This window comes from Oreochromis aureus, linkage group 4, assembly GCF_013358895.1.
Source record: "Oreochromis aureus strain Israel breed Guangdong linkage group 4, ZZ_aureus, whole genome shotgun sequence".
Classification (NCBI taxonomy): Eukaryota; Metazoa; Chordata; class Actinopteri; order Cichliformes; family Cichlidae; genus Oreochromis; species Oreochromis aureus.
Genome location: NC_052945.1, coordinates 1,273,863 through 1,294,972, shown reverse-complemented (window position 1 = coordinate 1,294,972; position 21,110 = coordinate 1,273,863). Strand labels below are relative to the sequence as shown.

The following is a 21,110-nucleotide window of genomic DNA, read 5'->3' as shown; positions in this document are numbered from 1 at the left end:
GTTTTAATCAGCAATCTCTGTAAGGAGTGACAGTCCTGCAGACGTTCAGCTAACCGCTAATGCAACAAATTCTACTCCACATCTTCAGCCACCTTTGTCCCGTGCCAATCTGGACAGAAACGTCTTTAATGTTTAAAAAAGGAAGAAAACTGATTACCGATCTGTAACGAGCAGCTTCTACATCATCTACACGAAACATGAGCTAACGCTACAGCATGCTATAAGCGATGCAGTCACTGGTTCGATATGTAACACTTGGAATTTGCGAGTTAAGGGGCGAGTGTCCAGTGTGTCTGCATGAAAAGTTAAACATGGAGTTCATGCATAAGCTACTGCTGCATTTAATATACCATGGAATTTGGAAATCAGCACTTGGAATGACATCCGAGCCGTCAACGTTCCCGCAGGTTTGCTTTGCTGCTTTTCCACAGAGAACATAAAAGCGGACAAAGGCGTTCAGAACTGATTTGAACTCATAAACAACGTGATATTAATCGGAAACTTCCCAGGTTAATGAGACTGGAAATTCCAAGTTCCCAATTGCAATCGAAAGCAGCATATGTTGGGAATTTATATGAATGTATGTGTGTCACATGTTCCACCTTCCACAGAGAAAATCCACCAATAGGAACACCGTCTGCTGGTCAGTAGCACCTGTGCAACTCATGCATTCACACAGCATGGATGAATCGCACACACACTCACACACTCGGGGCTGCAGGTAGGATCTGGGCGAATGCTTTAAAACGTACAGACTAAACATTAACAGCTAAATCGTGTCAGGCCGATACGTCACGGGACGCGTCACACGCACCAAAACAGCAGCACCACGGAAACAACAAAGCAACAAACGTTCCCCATCGAGAAACGGGAAAGCAACGATATCACCGCGACACTCAGGTAACCAGGGCAACCAGCGCTTCTTAGTGTTGTAGTTACATTTGTTTTTCTTCTTTACTTTTTAATGCGTTCTCTTCATTTTTTAGGATCTTCCGGAACAGCTGTGACAGCTTCGAGATGACGACCGCGGATCTGATCAGATCACCGAAATGCCCAATCCTCATTGGCTGTCCCAGTGATGGGGAGGCATGGTTTTCTAAACTGCATAGATTGACTCTCGCTCGTCCGAACCCTCCTGCCCCCTTCCTCCCCATCGTTCACCTGTCAGTCAAACATCACGTTCTTTTCTGCCGCCGGCCAATCAAATTCAGCCTGACAACCAGAGGCCCTCCCCCGGCTCTTTGGTTGGATAGGTGTGACAAAAAAGGGAGGTTCTTGCCGCGGACACGCCTCCCTCCCCCAAACTCAGAGGGAAGCGTGTCACGGTCAAAGTCCTTGATGCATTCTAAATAACGGGTGGCAGGCCAGGCTTCGCCAGGTTAAGCTAATTTCATTGGCTGACTGAGGTGAACACCAGGAGTGAGCAACCAATGAGAGGTGGTCTAAAGAGGCAGCGGTGAAGCTCCTCCTAGCAACAAGGGGGCAGAGCGTGTTCTGCCAATGCCGGAGGGTGCTCGTTCTGCAGGCTGACATTCCGGAACCTTCGGCTGCTTGTTCCCGTCTGCGCTCTGGAACAGAAAGTATTCCAGGGCGCAGCTCAGGAACGCTCCAGAGTTCCAGAATGTGATAGAAACATGTTCTCTCTCTTTTTTTTGCCTTTTATTTTGTTATATGAGCTCGTTCCCAAAGGCGCTGAGCTCCGGAGCCTTGACGGGCAGAACTCCCACCCGGCAGCCGTTGCCGTCACTGTCCTCGGAGACTCCGGAAAAAACGAAAGAAACTTTTAAAAAATAAGAAAAGAGGCAAAACAAGCAAACAAACAAGTAAATGTCATATTATAGGTCATCAGTTTTTACAGGTAGCTAACCCACGTGTTGCTTCATGTTTAATACATTTACATGTACATCTGTAATAAATAGGTTTATCTGTACCCTCTTTTGTATATGTAGTGTAGTCAGTCAGCTATGATGTCATGGCGTTTTCTCATGATTTTTTCTTGTTTTTTGAACCCCACCCGAACCCGTGATGTTTCCTCTTATCTGTGATTGGGTTGTTATCTCTTCCTAGCTGATTGGTTATCTGTCTTGCATTTGTGTTTCAAGTTTTTGTGTCGTCGTTGGTGTTTCTTTTCTCTGCTGGCTGTCGGTTGGACGGTCGGTCAGTCGGTGTTCGGTCGTCATGGCAGCAGGTGGCGAAGCACGTTACATGCCCAGCGTGCCACCGATGGACGACGCCAGGACGACGCCGAGGATGACACAGCAGATGATGATCATGATCTTCTTCTGCGGGGCGACGACAGAAAACAGAGCGGTGGTTAAAGATGTCAAAAGTCTTCACACCTGGATTTAGCGTCCAGCAAGGGGCGACTCTGAGCGTACAAAATTACTCTACTACACATCATCTCGCTCATAACACAAATGGGGGCTCATCCGGGATTCCTTACCTTGCGAGCCTGGCTCTGGTATTTGACGGCTTTCTTGGTGTCGGAGACAGCTCGCTCCACGTAGTCGACGGAGTGCTCCACGTTGTACTCGATTCTGTCAATCATCTCGCCCTAAAAAAACCACACGGGAGGCAGAATTTAACTCGCACCGCCCCATGTCAGCCCTTTGACGGGCTGCATTAATTTCCTGTTGCATCACGGGACGCACCTGGCTCTCGACCAGCATGGCCATGTCGACGAACATGTCGTGCAGCTCGCGGATGCTGTTTTCCAGCTTGATGATCTCAGTGTGCCGGGTCTCGATCTCGTTCAGGGCCTGCTTCGTCATCTGAGAGTCCATTTTGATCTGCGGGGCAGGTTCACACAGGTCACAACTCAGTGACCAGTGAGCAGTAATTGAGTAATTGTAATTTTTTCCACCACTCTGATTTGCTTGTTTTTTTTTGTTGTTTTTTTTCTCTTCATATTTATTGTTATCTGATTTTTTATATCAGTAAAGTCAAGAATCTGTGTTCGAAGATCTTCTACTCTTCTCAGTAAAACACTCGTGTTTTCATTTATAGACTTAGTTTCTCTTTTAATTGAAGTAGTTATTTAATTAATGATTTCACTCTTCTTTTATTTGGTTTTTATTTATATCTCATATAATTTTATTTTACAGTTCCTATGTACAGAACTTTAAAACAACCACAGCTGACACAAAGTGCTAAATGTTTTTAAAGATTAAATTAAATTAAATTTTATATTAATTTCAATACAATTAAACATTTCTTGACAGTATTTCAAATCAATCTTTCAAATTAAAATCATATCAACCATTTTTTGTGAAAAAAGTGAGCATGAAGTATTTGTTAGTTGCTTTTCGATGGACAAGTAAAACTAATAGGATCTTCCTTTCGGCTGGTTTTATTGTGGAAAAAGTGAAACTATGTGAAATATTTTTAGGCTCTCTTTTGGTTCTTTTTGAGTGAAACTCTAAACTTTGATTCAAATTAAACCTTTTCAGTGCTAAAGTTTGTGCCCTCTGAATTCCTGAAAGGCTTTTAATTTGAAATCTTTGAGCTGTACTGAAGTATGTTATCTTGCAGTTAAATAAAAAGCACAGCTGAAGTGCCTTGGGAGGGTGAAAGCAGTTTAAATCTTTCGATTTAATTGATACTAAATGAAAGATTTTAGCGGTTAAACCTTCTAATAGCACATGCTAGATACAGCCGTGACCTCTGACCTCCAGTCCTGTCAGAATGACTTACCTGTGTGCTGTAACCGAACACCTGCTGTCAGCCTGTTTCTTCCTGAGCTCCTCTGGCGTCCCAGTCACTATACTGTGACGTCCCAACCAGACGAGCTCAGTGCTGATTGGCAGCTCAGTGTTCAGTTACAGTCACCAGCAAACATGGGAGCTTTTAATTTGAAGGAGGAGGAACAACATGACACAACTCCTTCAAATTAAAACCTTCTGCAGCTCCCATCATACCCCGCGCCCTCCATCCCCTTTCTGTCATGTGACAGTGGCCGTGTTCACTTGATGTCTCAGCGCACCTCGTGGCCGTTCTGCATCCCAGACACTTGCCGGGATGCAGAACAGCACAGGTAACGTAAGCCGCGTGGGCTCAGGTGCGGTGCTTACATCATCAGTGAAGATGGCCAGCTTGCCACTCTCCAACATGTCCTCGAGCTCCTCGTTGGTAGTGGTTCTTCCAGCTGCAGAGAGAGAACACAGAGCAACAGAGACACTGTTAGAGTCGCACAGCATTGCAGCGAGAAAACATCAAATCAGAAAACAAAAGGTGACAGAAAATGAGGTTTTGCTAAACACACACCAACAGAGGATACATAATCGAACGGCTGGACTGATGGAAGACGGTACTCAGTCACTTGAGAGTTAAACTGAATCCAGCCCGATGTTAAACAGTAAAGCTGGGATGCTGTTCTTGGACACGTTATCTTACACGCCTGAACACGATCTAATAGGAAATCTGTATGAACATAACTAATACAAGCTCTTTGGTAATGTGCTCTGTATAATCCCACAGCCGAGAGACTAAACTTACATAGGATTTAAAAAATAATCAAGGCCAAAGTTTTGGCTCATGATGAAAACGTTAATATGTTCTATGTTTTCACAGTGGCCATGTGTCCACAAACTTTCGGCCACACAGGGTAAGTCTGGCAGCTGTGTGAAGGTCAGCTGATGCTGGACTGCTGAGAGGAAAGTAGCTGCACGCGCCCTCTGCAGTCTGTGTGTGTGTTTATCTGTCTGCATCAGTGTGTGTGTGTGTGTGTGTGTGTGCGTGCGTGTCTGTGTGTGTGTCCCTGTGTTTGTGTGTGTGTGTGTGTTGTCCTGTGATGTTTATCTACACACTGTGTTGACCTCATTTATTATTTACAGCCACCAAACTGAAGACTGAAACACCAACAGCTGCAGTTCCTGAGACGTCCAGCAGAGGCAGCAGTGAGCCAGCCCCACACAGACAGATGTGGGTTCAAACAGCAGCAGCTGCAGCTCTGATGTTTAGACTGTCATTATCTTCCATCCACAGGTTTGTGCTGCATTTGCCTTTCCAGTCTCACTGACCACTCAAAGCTTTATCACACCTACAGCCAGTTGAATCATAAAGACCTTCGAGGCTTCAGGTTGAGAGATGACCTCTGACCTCTGAACAACCATGGTGCTGAAATACAGTCAGCATGTAGTAAAACTGTGTGTTGCTGGCGTGTTGTGTACTCACTGATCTCCAGCTGTCTCTGGATGCGGTCCTTGCAGCGGTCGCGGTACTTGGACTGCGTGGTGTTGTACTCAGTCATCACCTCCACGAACTTGCGTGACAGTGTCGAGTGCTGCAGGAACACAGAACACTTTTACCTGGAGCATCATTCCAGCGTCAACGTCTGGATTCATAAAAAACATCACTGCAGTTTTGTGGTTCGTTCGGCCTCCACCCTGAAATCTACACCTGTGTGTCACACATTTAGACAAAACTATAAGATGACAATAAAACAGCATTAAAAAGCTTTAAAATGTATCAAAAGTTTTGTCTCATCAGATCTTTTGTCTGTGCATTCAGACATAAAAAACACACACTGATGGTTATACAAGCTGCTGTCAGTGGTGTTGCAGTTCTTTTTCTCCGCCACCAGGAGGCAGCAGGGAGCAGACTGCTGGAGAGGAGTGGGGGAGCCAGGAGCCAATGACAGAGCAGAATATTGCAGGGTCAAATTACAGACAAATCACGAGACGAGCTGCAGAGGCGAGAGGGCGCCTGGAGAACACAAATAGCACCGAGTCACATGGTTCCTGTGAGGAGGCGCACATGCTCAGTAGGACGTTAGAGCAGAAAGAATAAAGGGAGGTACAGCAGAAAGGGAGGATCCCTGAGTGGGTGACAGCACGGGGTCAAGGGTCACCATTTGCATGAAGGGGCTGTTAACGTTTCAGCTGGAAAGGCAATTAAACGACGACAAAGAGCAGACACAAAATAGCCTCCTAACATCCAGCAGGGTCAAGGGTCAGGGGGAGGGCTTTTTGGCCTGTTTGAAACTGTGATGTCAAAACAAACATATGAGGTTTCACTTGAAAGGTATGAATTTATTGTCATGCAGCTGAAACACAACCCCATACACGTGGCTTGTTTCAGAGGTCAGATGTTCCACGTCACATCTGCTCTCCTGATAAAAGCACGGCTCACCTGTGTCTTACGGATCCTGAGGTCCGCTGATGATCTGTTGAGCCCCTCCTCCTGCTCGATGCTCTGCTCGATTGCTGCGGGAAAACAAACAGAGCAAGTTCAACACCGAAGCAAAGCTGGCAACGCACAGACGCGCTTACGGGAAACAACGAGGGTGAACGAGGACCGAACGCCTCGCTCAGAGTTCCGCAGATTCACTGAGAAAACCGCTAAACAGCTTCAATCTAAGGTTATCATAATGAACTACAACCGAAGACTGAAAACGAGTGACAAATTCAATATAAATTACAACACTAAATTACTGAAACCACCAAAACTCAAAGTAACAGCAAACAGATGATGATCTTTTATCCTTACACCAGCTTACCGGTTTGTGTCCAGTGTTTCTGCCAAATGTTTTTTGGCCTCTTTCAGAATTAATGCAGGAATCTGAAACTCGCTGCCTTTGGGGATGTTTAGCAGCAGGGAAAATGTTTTTTTTCCATATGACAAATGAAAGAATGAGACAGTAAACTCTGGGACGTTAAACAGCCTGTTCACCAACACTACCCTCCTCATCCTCGCCCTGCTTCATCACCATCGCCTCAGCACTCGAATGAAGTTGAATAATGTCTCAGCAACACCAAAGAAGCTCCACAGAAACAAACGGATCCCATCGATGTACCAAAGTCAGTTAAAGTTATGTTGTCATATATTCAGGCTGAAATCTGTTTTCTCGCTGCTCTGACCATAAACGACGTCCATGATTTGTACAGCTGGTGTTAGAGATACTTTCTAATTCTCAAACATGAACTGTGTTTATAAAAGTCCAATTTCACAGATTAAAAACTTTATTACAATCCAAAAGCTCAGAAGCAACCTAACTGCTCAGTGAACACAAAGACTGTTAAACCTACATTACAGGAATAACAAAAACTAACAAACACTAAACTTTTGGCTGCAGTAACAGGAAAAGACACGTTTCTCCTCGTCTGCTGTTAACATTTGTTTGTGTTACTTCAGCACAAACTCCGCAGTAGATTTATTTGATTTGATTTAGTTATTCATCTTAGTTTCTCTTTATATTTGGTTATTATTGCCAATTCTTTGGTGGCTTTTTGCCCCACGGCATGAGAACCGCTCCTGAAGTGTGGATTTTGTAATAAGCTCGTCAGCCTGAAGGGGGCGATGCAAAGACTATGGACCTACAGTCTAGCTGCAGATGAACTCATGCAAGGTCAGACAGACTGAGATCTGTGAGGAATGTAAAATGAAAAGAACGTCACAGCTGGACGTAACCTCAGTGCAGTGTGTGTGCATGCGTGGACACCATGGTAACCGGCTCCAGGTCTGTCCTGTGTCATGTGACTCTGATGTGAGTTTGTCTCTGGCATTTGATGAGCTGAGCTGAAATGCTTACATAATGTTTTCCACTCAGTCACTGTTCTCGTTTTAGGTACAATGTGGGGACCCATGTCTGTTGGGAACACTGTGGGGACAGTGCCCCCGTAATGAAGATGATGAAATCTTATGCTAGGACCTGCTTTAAGTCTCCATGAAATTAATGCAAGTTGATATCTTGTAATGTGAAGTGATAAAATCACGGTGTGTGTGTGTGTGTGTGTGTGTGTGTGTGCTTCCTGGCTCGTGGCCCAGCTGCTTGCTGCTGGATCCACGATGACTCAGCAATATCACATAGCACTGATGGTGCGTGTGCGCAGTGTTGGTGTGCATTTGTCTGTGTGACAGTGAGATGAAAACCCGGTGAGTAAGCAACAGATTGTGGGTCCTTGTGTGTTTCAGGATGACTTTAGCATCTTTAGCTTATTAAGAAAAAAAAACATGTTTATTTGTTCTTACGTAAAAATCTGTTGCAGGAATATGAGATTCATGCTGACCATAGTAAGAGTCCAGGAGCATGATGGAACAGAAAATCAGACACATTGATGAACACACTGATCACTTATTGATATTTTTGAGGAAGCAGAATATCTGAAAAAAAGGAGCTTCATCCCCAAACTTTGCTCTTCTTGGTAAAAGTCCAGCAGATGAGTGAAACCTTTGAATGAGGGCTTTATCGCACACATCAAAAACACCTCCATAATATTGACTCGCCACGCCAGACCACCTCAAACGTGGTGTGGATGTGCTTGCCCCCGTCTCTGTAAGCTGCTTTGGAACCCAGGCTGCGCTTATTTCAGATGTTATTCAGAGGTACTGCCTCTTTAAAAACTGGACAGCTCCACAGTCTGAACCCACAGTCACTCAGACAGAGACAAAGACTTTTTAAGAACACAAATCTGCTGTGGGAGGAGCCTGTCTGTACCCCCATCCCTCAAACACACCCCGAGGATGACAGATCTACAGTAGGACATGCTGCAGTGTGTGTGTTGATAAAAACACTCGTTGTAGCCTCGCAGGGATTCCAATTATAGCTTTATCTCCAGCATCACTGCTATTCTCAGACTGCGTATGTACAGTCTGTGTGCGTGTTTTCACACACATATCGTTCTGGTGTGTGTGTGTGTGTTCCATCCTCAGGGTGTTCATATTAAAGCACTGATGTCCTTGAACCTTCAGCATGAACTGACTCAGTAGCTTTAAGCTCATTGACCTGCGAGTGTGTGTGTGTGGCTGCGAGTGTGTGTGTGTGTGTGTGTGTGTGTGTGTGACTGTGTCTGTGTGTGGCTGTACCAGCGATTACTGCTCGATATACCGCCACGCCTGTTTCTGAACATTGTCTTCTTTTGCTGAAGGTCAACAGAAAACACCGTAAATCCTCCAATAAAGCTGGACTCACATTAAAAACTCACGGGTGTAGGAATGACGGTCCCATCAGGCGTGGACTCCTGTGTCACCTGTTCAGAGGTGAATTTTTTGCTGTGAATGTCACAAGGCCTCAGAAATCCTCCACTGAGGAGCGAGAACTGGTCACGTTTCACACGGGTGAGTTTAGAAACGAGAGAGGAGCTTTCAGAGGTCAGTGTCCAAAATATTAGGAACGGACAAATAGACAAAACATCCTGGGTGAAGCGTACAACTTACTCTAAAAGTTATACTTAGATGACATCGCCACTTCTGGGTCGACTGTAAGCCAGCTTGGCTGTGGATTTGTTCTTTGGGTGCAGGGGGCGGGACAATGGCAAGCTTTACATCCTCTGACAGACGCGTCATTTACAGGTAATTTAAGGACCCTTCTCCTCATTTCTACCTCCATCTGCAAGTTCTTGGACTCTTTGATATAGCTGCTTTGCATGAATCCGTTCAGAATAATCCTTCTCTACCTTGTTCTGGGTCTTTTACACCTGTATGTGCCCTATCCTGCTTTTAATTGAAGAGTTTTACAGCAACCAGCAAAACTCAAATGTTCACATCAGCAGACACTGAAAATCACCTGCAAGCTGCGTACTGAGCTCATGTTTGACTGTGTGCTGAAACAAGCTGCTCACAGCGCACCGAAATAACCTCTCAGGCTGCAGTATGAAGTCCTGACTCTTCAAACAGCAGCAGGAAACTGATTCATGCTCCTGGGATGGGACAGGAATATAAATACACTCGTCCTTCAGAGATTTCCCTGAGAACCCAAACTGACTTACAGCGAGTAATGTGAACGTCTAGAGCCTCACAGTAGATACTGTAAAGTAATTAAAGAACGTGTCGTGAATTTACTCGGCTCTGTCTGCAGCAGGACGTCGATATAATTGGGTTTGCATACAAGCGTCTCCGCTCTGTCTGAGAAGATACTTCCTCATCAGAGCTCCTCGCCTGCACCGTGATGTTTCCTGCATCTGCAGCAGCGCCAGGACGTACCTTTTAATTTTGAGCGAACTTTATTGGCTGTCTTCTTGATGTCAGCTGTGAGGTCCTCCAACTCCTGCTTGGTCTCTGCAGAGAAAAGAACCAACACAGTTTGCTGTGAGTTTGTGGCACCAACAGCAGAGATCTGAAGCTAAAGCTGAAACAGTCTCACTCTTTAAGGCTAAAGCTGTTTTCTGATTGGCTGCAAAAAGTTTGAAGAGCGGGTGGGCGGGCTTTGTGGTCCTCTCTGACATCATAAAGATCCAACACTGTGAGCCTGAGCCTGTTTCCTGTCTGTGTCAGCTGCCGCACACAAAAACAAATGACACCACCTCGTGTACAGGTGTTCCTGACTCAGGACGTCAGGTACGGCCGCTCAGATCTGGCCCTAACCCAATAAACCGGTTGTTCTGGGTTATCATCAGGTTTTTATTATTCCTCATATTTGACGAGCTGCTATTTGTGAAACGATCATGAGTAAACAAAAATGATCCAAATTTGATCTCAGAGCTTCAGGAAGCTTCAGGAAGCAGGCCGGAACGCCAGAGAAAGACAAACATCTGTATTTCCTTTCATGGTCAATTTAGTTTATATTTCATATTTTATCATTTTTATTAATTCCAAACAAACTCTAGGATCGATCGGACTCGGGTGTTTCACCCGTCAGAAAATTACGAGACCTCTGCTGGAACTGACGAGGTTAAAAACAAACTGGTGTTCTGAGAGCAGCCTCTTCAAACTCCACCTGACCTCCACCTCTTCCCTTCAACCTCCCAGCGATGAGTCACAGTTGAATTCAGAGGGTCTGATTGGCTGTTAGCTTTTTTTGCTGAGCACCTTTTGTCCTCTTGGTTTGGTGTAGAAGCTGAGCTGTCGTGTTTGCCTCCCCCTTCACTGCTGGTGTATCGAGGCTTCCACTAAGAGTCCAATCAGGTCGATGCACGCGCAGTCGTGTAAGCGCTGAGGCTGGAGGAAGCCTGTGACTGTGAGGAGGAAGCAGACGAGCAGGAGGGCGTGCAGAAACATCACATCCTGCCAGCCATGATGGGAGAGGACAGCGGAGGCAGCAGGCGCCAACTGTAGCTGTCCGCTGAGATTTACAAGTGCTGCAGCGCCGCTTGGCCTTTCCCGCCACTGACTCGCCTGCTTCACTCCTGCAGCTCTCATTAGCATGTCATGCTAAAGCTGGAGAACAGTCTGAATCCTCCACGAGTGGGACACGAACATGACGCTGAAGGATTTCTGCGGTTTTTCCACCGTCAGCACATCCATGTCTGCAGAGGCTGCACACAGCTCAGTTTAGCCCACTGATGACCTTTTTCCACTCATTTCTGACGAGTTGGCGACTTTATTTAATCTGCTGGTAAAGAAAAGACGTGTGACGCTTTAGTGGCGGCCCCAGCGAGGTCCTATCCACGCGTGACGGTTAAACACTGACTTTACTTTTCTGTGCAGCGAGCCTCTGTCTTTGGTTTCCTGAGCTCAGGTGTAACGCAGGATTTTATTGGTTAACAGTCAGAGGGTTTGATTGGTGGGTTGGTTTAAAGGACCAATCAGCATTAATGAGGCGGAGTTGATGTCGACGCGCCGCGGTCGGCATCGTTGTGCGATTGATTTTATTGATCAGCAGCTGACAGTGAAACATGTTCAGCATCTGCAGACTCACATCAAACAGCATGAAGACAGATTTATAATCAATACAATAACAGACGCTGATCATAATCACTCATTTTCTGCCCCTTTGTGGTCGTCGGCCATATTATAGACCTACAGGAAGTTGGTCTCCAAAGTGACCTGAAGCTTCATCGGTTTGTTTTTATATCAAAAATCGTTCTTTACACTTTCAGGTACTTTTATTCTGAAAATCAGGACAAATTCCTACAGAATCGAGATCACATGACGTCGGTCCAATATGAAGAAACGAGTGATGCTGAATAGCTTTGGTGCCCATTTCAACGTGTTACCATAACAACAGGAACTTGTTGTACCTCCAGTATGCCTAAACACAGGTGCCTACATTTTGACTCCACAGGCTGTACATAAAAGATGGAAGTACCCACAGTACTCTTGGACTATGGAGGCGTGACGACGGAGGGATGGCTCTGCCTGAGAGACTGTGGATCCGTGCGGCAGCGACCTGTCAGCAACACAAAAAATCCTGCTTCCTGCTCCTTCCTGACGCCGATGAGACCATCACGCCCAAAACGAACATCACGCTTTATTCAGGGAGGCCTGAAACCAGCGACTGAGACCACGAGCTAGTCAAGGTCACAGGTTTGTTCCTCTTCCTGTCAGCTGATTGCTGAGACTTTCCCGCCTTTCAGGCGATGACGACGAGCGTTAGACGGATATCGGCCAAGCGGGGTGTTTATGAATGGGCTGTGGTTTGGGGAGCTACATCTCTCTGCTCTCACTATTCCCATCATGCATTATTCAGGCAGAAACACAGGGAAGCATTTTGCAGGACGGCCTGTCGGCAGCTGAGCGCGAGCTGACCCAGAACTGAGGAGGAGAAGAAGACAGAAAGCGACATGTTTTCACCAGAAGGGAGAAGAAGAGTTGGAGGTCAGACGAACACGAAGTGATGCTTAAAGACATCAGAGATCCAGTCTGAGCTCCAGAACCTCAGCTGCTGTTTTTACTGCAGACGTCACTGAACATCCTTTAACATTCGATCCGCTGTAAGGTTTAAAGCAGCCACAGAAGATATCCACCTCTCTGCTTTCATGTAACCTAAAATACTCAGAGACCGTTTGGCTGCGCTCGTGTTTTAACTCTGTTAAAGTTCCTCGCTGTCCCGGTCTGACTGCAAACATTTAAAGCATCACTAACATTCAGGATCACTGTGATGTCACACGGTCTATCGTTCGATTGCTATGGAAACTTAAACTCTGGAAACGTTCAGACTTTTTCCCAGGTTTAGTTTTGAGGACTTTGGGATCCTGAATGTGGTGATGCTGTGATTGAGTCTTGGATCTTTTTACTAATGACAACCTTCGGCTTCGCGATCCTCTTTGGTGTCTTTTTTGGTTACTTCCTGGTTTACTTTGGCTTCCTTCCTCTCTGTTTGCTCTGTCTCTTTTTTTTTAGTTCATTCATGTTCAGCCTGACCTTGTTTCCTGTTTTATTTTGATAGGACATAAAGGTTTTCTGTTGTGTATCCTTTTCTACCCGTCAGCCCTCAGAGTGTATAAATAGTGAGTGACTGTGGTTCACGCTCCTCTTTGTTTTCCTCAGACTCCGTTTCATTTGTAGTTATTTCAGCTGTTTGGATTACGAGCTCGTTCCTTCAGATCTCACAGAGCGTGGACTCTGCTGATAGGTGACCCACAGTATAGATATCAGTAGTCAATACTTATGATGCAGCAATTATTCTGCGTCATGTAGCATCTGTGTGCTGGAAGAATTCTTAAGTTAACACAAACCAGATTTAAACTTTGTTTTTTTCAGAGATTTTTCTCAGATTTGTGGATTATAAACGTAATATTTGAATTTCTGCCCCTCCCTGTCTCACTAACTCCCAGGATGCATCTGAGAGTAGCTCTGCGGCGAGGGCGCGTTTGGTTGGGGTCACCCTGTAGACGCAGCGTTTCTTCGTTAGCCTGTATCGACATGTAACAGCACTGACTCTCAGGTAGAGCTGCGCCCACCCGTTCCCGTTCATTCATGTCTGCACAGCTCACGCCGACCGAAGGGTTTCACATGTCACTGCACACTCACAGTGTTTTCTACACACACTTACGGCGAGGCAGCCGAGGCTCGTCATCTCCTCCGAGGTTAACGTCACTTCATGCAGTTTAAACAGACTTCACAGCACGAGGGCGGGGATCAGAGGGAGCGACGGCGATGAAGGAGACAAAGACAGCGAGAGAGAGGGAGGAGAGGGCGGAGGAAAGGAAAAAGGAAAGGATGGAGAAACAGGAAAAGAACTTAAATCATGCAGCAACAAAAGAGAAAAACAGCGTGCAGACAGTCAGACAGCATGCAGAGCAAACAGAAAAGGTGCAAACATGAAGCCGCAGCTCAAAATGACTCAAAATCCCAGCATCCATCTGTTCTTCAAACAGACACAACACAAAAGGTTATAAATCATCTCCTCACAAACGGTCTCGCTCACACGGCTAAACAGGAGCGGGCTGCGTGCAGGTGCTACGAGGTCACAGCAGGTGGGTCCAGCTGATGACTTCACAGTCAGCTGTTCACAGTCAGCTGTTCACAGTCAGCTGTTCGACACTAAACCGTTCAGCGCCTGTTTACGTTTCCTGCTGCTAGAACTTCCTCAGAGGCTCATTTTGCTCATGCACGGCGTTAACCAGCATCAAACTCCACATTACATAAACACAGGCAGTTTGCTACATCCTGATTGGCTCGTGCATGGAGACAGAAATGTCTCTGGACCTCTTCGACACCGAAGGAAACCTGACAGCAGGCGGCTTCTGCTCAGGAGGATTTCAGGGGTAAAAGGCGTGGACGGTGTCCCGCCAACAAAGAGCTAAAAAGGGTCGAAGCCTGACGCGGAGCGGAGCCCCTGAGGCGGAGACTCTGACGCCGCAGACGTAGCTGTCGGTGCCAGCGCTGACATTGAGTCATTGTTGCTGAGTCACAGCACGCCGTGTCGAGGTCGGGACTCGCCAAGCCTCGTGCTCTCAGACCGGAGACGCTCTTATCGTCCCCCCACAGTGTCGGGACGAGTGGCGGAGCGACGGATGGGCGCGCTCAGTGGCGGTTTGCCAGCAGCGAGCTGCAGCACTCGTCAGCGAGCAGTTAATGGGATTAGAGGTCACTCTGAGGTCGGGGGTCAAGTTACTGAAGGGTTCTGACACGTGGAGAGCGTTTCAGGTCTGAGCGCGCCCGCCGATCGACCAGCACAACCTCACACAGCTGCTGTGGCGGAGGGATACGCTGCGACGCGGCTCTTCATACCTCCCTATATTTAACCAGTTCACGGTTCAGTCGCCTTCTGATGCTTGTTTTGTGATTTTTGAAGCTAATTTTTGACTTTTTTTAGCGACTTTACAAAAACGAAAGTCGTCACAGCTCGTTGTTAAACTCTCGTTTGTAGCGGCCACAGTAACATCACCCGCTGTGACATCACCCGAATCATTTCTGTCCGAGCTCCTTAGATAAAAGACTCCTACAGAACCGCAGATATCGCCACCTGCTGGTCACTGCATTAGTTTTACTCTGCGGCGATGGAGTCTGCACGTTATCGTTGTTTAGTGTCTGCTCTGCTGCCTCCACGTGTCCTGTCGGTGACACTGCAGCTTTCTGACGCTCTGGTTTCCAGAAAGAAGCTGAAACTGAGACGTTTGCGAGACGTCGCAGTGGCTCAGGGGCTCTTACTTTCGTCAGGGTTGGGTGCGGCCAGGATGGCGCTGTGCTGCTTCTTGACCTGCTCCACGTCCTCCGACAGCTTTTCTATACAGCCTCTGATCTCCTCCACCTGAACCAAAAACACACAAGAACAAAATCAGAGCGTTCAAACACGACAGGATCATTACTGAGGTTTTATTTCCCATCATGAGCTGGTTTTAGGGCCTCAGTCAGTGATAACATTAAACCTGATCACAGCTTGTTTAAGCCAGGCTTTAGTTAGCTTTAGTTTTTTTTAAAGCTTCTGTCGCCTGTTTCTGAAGATGTTTATGACTTTTACCTCACTCAATGTTTTCATATTGATGTTTATGTTCTGTTATTCTATTCTGGGACGTCCTGATGTCCACTGAATCTTTTAAGGGTGCACGCTCCGATTCGTGCAACTATTTTTAAATCCTAGAATTGCAACCACATAAGCTAGCGCAATAATTTTGTTTGCATATGAAACTGGAGGAGTTGTTCTTACATAACATGTATTCAGCTTGTCCCAGGTCGCAGGTTCCTTCCACAAATGGCTTTTTGCAAAAATCGCATAAAAAGCGCTGAAAACATCAAAAACATTATAATCCAGAAACACGCTTTGATCCGATCAGCTGTGTGTCTGCCACACAGGGCCGAAGGTTTACTGGTGCTTTGTGTATTCTCTGTGCAGCTTTTGTAAATTGTGAACAATAATATTTATATTTGTTTTTCCTGCAGTTTATAAAAATTCTTGAATCTCAAAAATGAAACTGAAGACACTCAGAATAAATTTCCTGTGGTTGGAAACGATTTTGTGCAACTTCTTTGCATTCACAGTTTTGAGGAATGAACCTCGAAATATGTGTAAAAAAACAGAAACGATTTTTAATTTTTTTGTTGTTTACTGCACTTTTTTTTCCAATGTATGTCGTTATTATGAACTTAATGCAAACATGTTATTAAAATTTGGGATGTCACGGTTGTATTGATGTAAAGCAATGCTCCAAACAATGTCACTACAGCAGGTAAATATACAAAGGTCTGGCAGACTTGGTTCTACGGTGGACTTTAAAGGGTTAATGTGATTTTGCACGTCATTACTTCTTTGTCTGCTTTTGCTGATATTTTTGAACGCGGCGTGCAGCCTGAATCCTGAGCTCGCTCCATCGCAGCCAAAACATTTTGATTTCTGGGTTTTCGGTCGCATCTGCCTCAGAAGGAGACCTGTGTGTCTTTGTTTCACTGCAAACAGCGACCTCTACAGCTAAACCAGCAGTGGTCACATGACTGTCTGCTTTCACCTGAGCGCGCCGTCACGTCTCACCTGTTCGAAGAACTCGTCCATGAAGTGGTCCCTGTCCACCTGCACCACCTCCTCATCGTCGTCGCTGTCCTTAGCCTGCAGACAGGAAACATGATGTCATCAGTGTTGTGATGATGCTTCAGTGATGAAGACTGACGCTGAGGCCCACAGACGGACACACAGACAGAAACGAGCTGACATTCAGCTCTCAGCTCTGGAGGAGGGAAACCCGTCCATAAAAGCAAACAGGACGTTTCCAAGCAACCGCAGCACAGCATCACCACGTCAACGACCGAGAAAATACGTTTCAGTTTAACCCTAGAACACTATCGCTATAAATAGTAACACGATCACTAGTGCCGGGTGATTTTTACCCGATATAATATAACCAATGAAAAGTAATCAAATATATCAAAATATGACAACACATGACAAATTAGAGTGGTCTTCTTTTACTTTCAACTGTGCCATGTCTAACAAAATGAAAAATAAACCTCCTAAAACAAAATAATGACTCTGGAAAGCTGGTCTTTGGTCCACCCATTCCTGGGACATTTGAGACTTCCATGGTGAAGGCACAGGCTCCTCGACACGTTTACAGCTGGAGGAGGGAGAAATCATGTAAATGTATTTTCTCGGGTATAAATCACCCGGCGATAGTGTTCTAGGGTTAAATATGACATTATTATGAAATAAAATTGAAAAATGATAAAATATTTAAAGAAATAATGAAATAAAAATTTAGAGACAGCAAATAAAAAATATTAAAATAAATTGAATACGACAAATATGACGTAATATTCTTTCAAATAAATACATTTAAAATTAAATAATAAATCATTTTAAGGAAGAAAGAGAAGAAACAAAATGTTAAAATAAAGTAAATTAACAAACATGTTAAAACACTAAAAATTCAAATAAAAATATTTTAAAAAATTAAAGAAAAACTAACACGGGAATAAAAGAGATAGAAAAATTAACAATACTATTGAAATATGTTTTCAGACAGAGTCCAGGATGAAGATGATGGAGCTGTTTCACAGATGAACGCAGGAACATTTTATTAAACTCGGATGTTTTCCATTTCGACTTTTACACAAAAGAGACGGAAAACTTAGCGGAGAGGTGGACAGGTGCTTCAGGCTGAAACAGGTGTTCAGTGCAGGTAAACAGTGTCCAGTTACACTGAATGGAATTCTGTTATTGTTAATACAGACGTGTGTGTGTGTGTGTGTGTGCCCGCTGACCGCAGACGACAAAAAGCACAATCCCTGATGTTCAGCAAACTCTCTGTAGATACCGGACACACGGACAGGTGGACAGGCTGAGGGCGGGGTCAGGTTACTGTATCTGTGAGGCCCATTCTTCACAATATGAAGCTCCGCCTCCATAAAACCATAAAAGCTAAAGGAAGATAAAAGAAGTGAACTTTGTTTGTGTGCCTGCTCAGTCAAATCTAAACCAGCGTTCAGCACGTCGTTAAAGCTCCATTAAACCCAACGACACCTGCAGTTCCTCTGATGTCCAGCAGAGGCAGCAGCGAGTCTGTCCCCATAGACTCCCATGTTAAAATAAACGTGTTTACAGCCTGACACACAAACTCTCCTGGTCTCTGACGATAAACTGACCCTTCATAACAACTGTAAGGCTGAAAGTTTGCAACATCAGGGGTGTGGCCTCTTTGACTGACAGGTGAATGCAAGTGACACACATCCATCTTTTATCTACAGTCTGTGTATACAAAATGGTACAAACTTTTAAAAAGTTGATGTTGTTTTTAAAACTCGTCTTCCTCACTGATTATGAATCTCCACCATCAGGTTGAGCATAAACGTGATCACAGATGTCAGCTGAGAGCACCTGCAGCTCCCCCTGAAGGTCTGTGGTAGGACTGCAGAGGTGGTGTCCTTCTGCACCCTCTGTCCTCCCCCCTCCCCCTGCTTCACTCTGCCTCTGCAGAGGAGAGTCCCAAACAAACTCAGAGCACTCTCAGAGTTTACAGTGTTTGGATTAATCAGCCCACAAAGTCAATGATTACTAATGATCATGTTGCTCGGTTCTAGTTTTAACTGCTGAAAAGAAGAGGAAGGTGTCACTAACATTTCTATTTTTATGTTTTACAAACCAAACATTTAAATCCACTCATCACACACGTTTCTGCAGTTTGATCCAAGAAATCTTTTAATTCTGGAAATAAACTCTTAGACCTGCTCCAGCACCTCAGGGCGACTGTGAGTCGAAAACAGGCCAAAAACAAGCAGAACTCAACTTTCACCTGCTGTACAGCACACCTGACAGCACCTGAACATGACAACATCATCATGTGTCAAGAACAAACTGGCCCTCCTCCCATACAGTTGTTATTGAGGGGAGCTGTAGTCCATGCCTGCCTTGAAGATGAGGCATCACGTCTGCCTTTGCTTTTATCAGCACTATCAATTGTTTCTGCTGTAAACATGTACTCTGAGTCCCACTCAGGTGTCTCCACCTGGCTCCACTGCCCGCCCATAGAGGCTGTGGCAGCTTCCTCAGTCCATCCTGCCAACAGCTCTCACTGTGGGCGATGCTAATGATGTCAGCTAGCTGCAGGCCTGATGCTCATCTCAGCCTGAGCCAAAGACCCGAGGCCACGGCATCAACACACGCCGACACACCAGAGTGAGACAGCCAGACATCAGCATCGCTCTGTTCCCGGACCTGAACTCTCCCAGTGTCAGAACAGACTATCGACTGTAAATAAAAGACGGACGTATCCATGATGTCACCCGCTGGTTTGCAAAGGCTCGTCTGGAAGCTTCGAGCCGTGCAATTCAGGCTGAACCGAAAAACCCAGCGTTAAACCACATGATTGTAGAGTAGCCCCGCCCACTCACAGGGTACTCCAACCCCCTGCTCTTCGGTCCATTGTGACTGACATTACCAAAATTAACTTAATGAGACAGCTGCTGCAGTGATGTAACACCTGGCCAGGTAAAGGTGCTGAAGCTGTTTCAGACACCCCCAGCGACACTGACATCACCATCAGGTAATTCTCCTCACGTCCGAGTGAAGTGCTGCTGAGTGCACAGGTCACGTTTTACCTGCTTATAGATTGTTTAATTCACTTTTATTTCTTTAGCATCTTATACTGTCAGACCCTGCGATAATACACAGAAACCTGAACAGTCATGTGACCCCTGTGAGCAGGCACTTTGGCAACAGTAGGAAGGTAAATGGACTGATTCTTATATAGCGCTTTTCTACTCTCCTGGAGTTCTCAAAGCGCTGTATACAACACGCCACATTCACCCCATTCACACAAGCTCTCTATGCTTTTTGTCAGTGTTTTAATTAACTTACACTCATACACATTCATACTCCGATGGGGTTAATATCTTGCCCAAGCATATTTGGCATGCAGACTGGGGGAGCCAGAAATCGAACCACCAACCTTCCGATCAGTAGACGACCTGCTCTACCTCCTGAGCTACAGCCACCCCGAGGAAAAACTGTTAAAAGGAAAAACTCCCTTTTTACAGGAAGAAACCTCCGGCAGAACCAGGCTTAGGGAGGGGCGGGGCCATCTGCTGCGACTGGTTCAGACTGAGGGGGAAGAAGACAGGACAAGGACATGCTGACTTGCTGACCAATCACGGTGCACTATGTTCTTCTTCCTTGCTCTAAAAACCTCGGTAGTCTGGCCTCCTGCAGAGCGGACGAAGACACACAACTTCCTCCAACAGTTACTCGAACACTGGCTTTGTGTTTAATGGGACGGCCGACGGTTTAAGAAGATGTAAATGTGTCTGTTTGGGTCCAAGAACTTCTGGAAGCTCTCACTTCCTTTTAGATCATGCAGTTAAAATCACTGATCATGGATTCCTGCAGCGTGTGCTAAGCATGTTACTTTGTGCATATCTGATGTGAATTCATGGCGATGAGGCTATGAACTCATTGCAGCACCTCATCTGTCACGTACGGGGCCATCCTCTGCGGTTTGTAAAGCCTGACTCTGTGCAGGAAAAGGGAAAAGCTTCAGATTGAACGTACAAGCGTCTGTTCATGACCCGCACAGCACCGACTCCATCTTGCAGATGGTTCGTTATTCCCGATCCCCCCGGCAAAAAACACCACGTCTGAAACTGGGTCGCTCTACTTTGTCAAGAAAAAAACACTACAGGAGGAAAAATAATAAAAATAATAAAGTGAGCATCTGCAGGCAGAAATGAGTTCATTCATCGCTTCAGCGTGGAGCCGATCGACCAGGAGACGAATTTCTCCTGAGCTCTTGTTGGTTCCTCCTGATAACGAGTCGCCGGCCTTCAGGGCGAATGTTGGACATGATGCACCAATTTCGTGTTTTTAAAACCCGTAAACGTCGCTGTCATCTCGCCTACGGCTGCAGTAAGGTTGTTAAAATCACTGCGTTCTTAGTACAGTCCCTAAAATCATCTGATTCTTCCAGCAACGAATTTCATCAGAATGGTTTCACTGCTCTGGTCCAGAACGACTGTTTCAGGTTTTCAGATCCAGGTCAGGGTTGAGGGTCTGTGGATGTTCAGTACAGATGTGTACGTGTCAGACGAGG

General features: G+C 45.7%; 1 protein-coding gene across 1 annotated transcript in view; it reads right to left on the bottom strand.

The window, feature by feature from the left end:
• Positions 1–978: 978 nt before the first annotated feature.
• stx1b (syntaxin 1B) overlaps positions 979–21,110 on the bottom strand; it is a 50,678-nt gene continuing 30,546 nt past the window's right edge. Inside the window, exons 2-10 of the mRNA XM_031743594.2 lie at positions 16,565–16,639; positions 15,250–15,349; positions 9,919–9,993; positions 6,130–6,203; positions 5,173–5,281; positions 4,071–4,144; positions 2,652–2,789; positions 2,444–2,554; positions 979–2,282 (exon numbers count right to left, since the gene is read on the bottom strand). Coding sequence (XP_031599454.1) covers positions 2,202–2,282; positions 2,444–2,554; positions 2,652–2,789; positions 4,071–4,144; positions 5,173–5,281; positions 6,130–6,203; positions 9,919–9,993; positions 15,250–15,349; positions 16,565–16,639 — 837 coding nt within the window. The 3' untranslated portion in view covers positions 979–2,201. The remainder of the gene's footprint in view (positions 2,283–2,443; positions 2,555–2,651; positions 2,790–4,070; positions 4,145–5,172; positions 5,282–6,129; positions 6,204–9,918; positions 9,994–15,249; positions 15,350–16,564; positions 16,640–21,110) is intronic.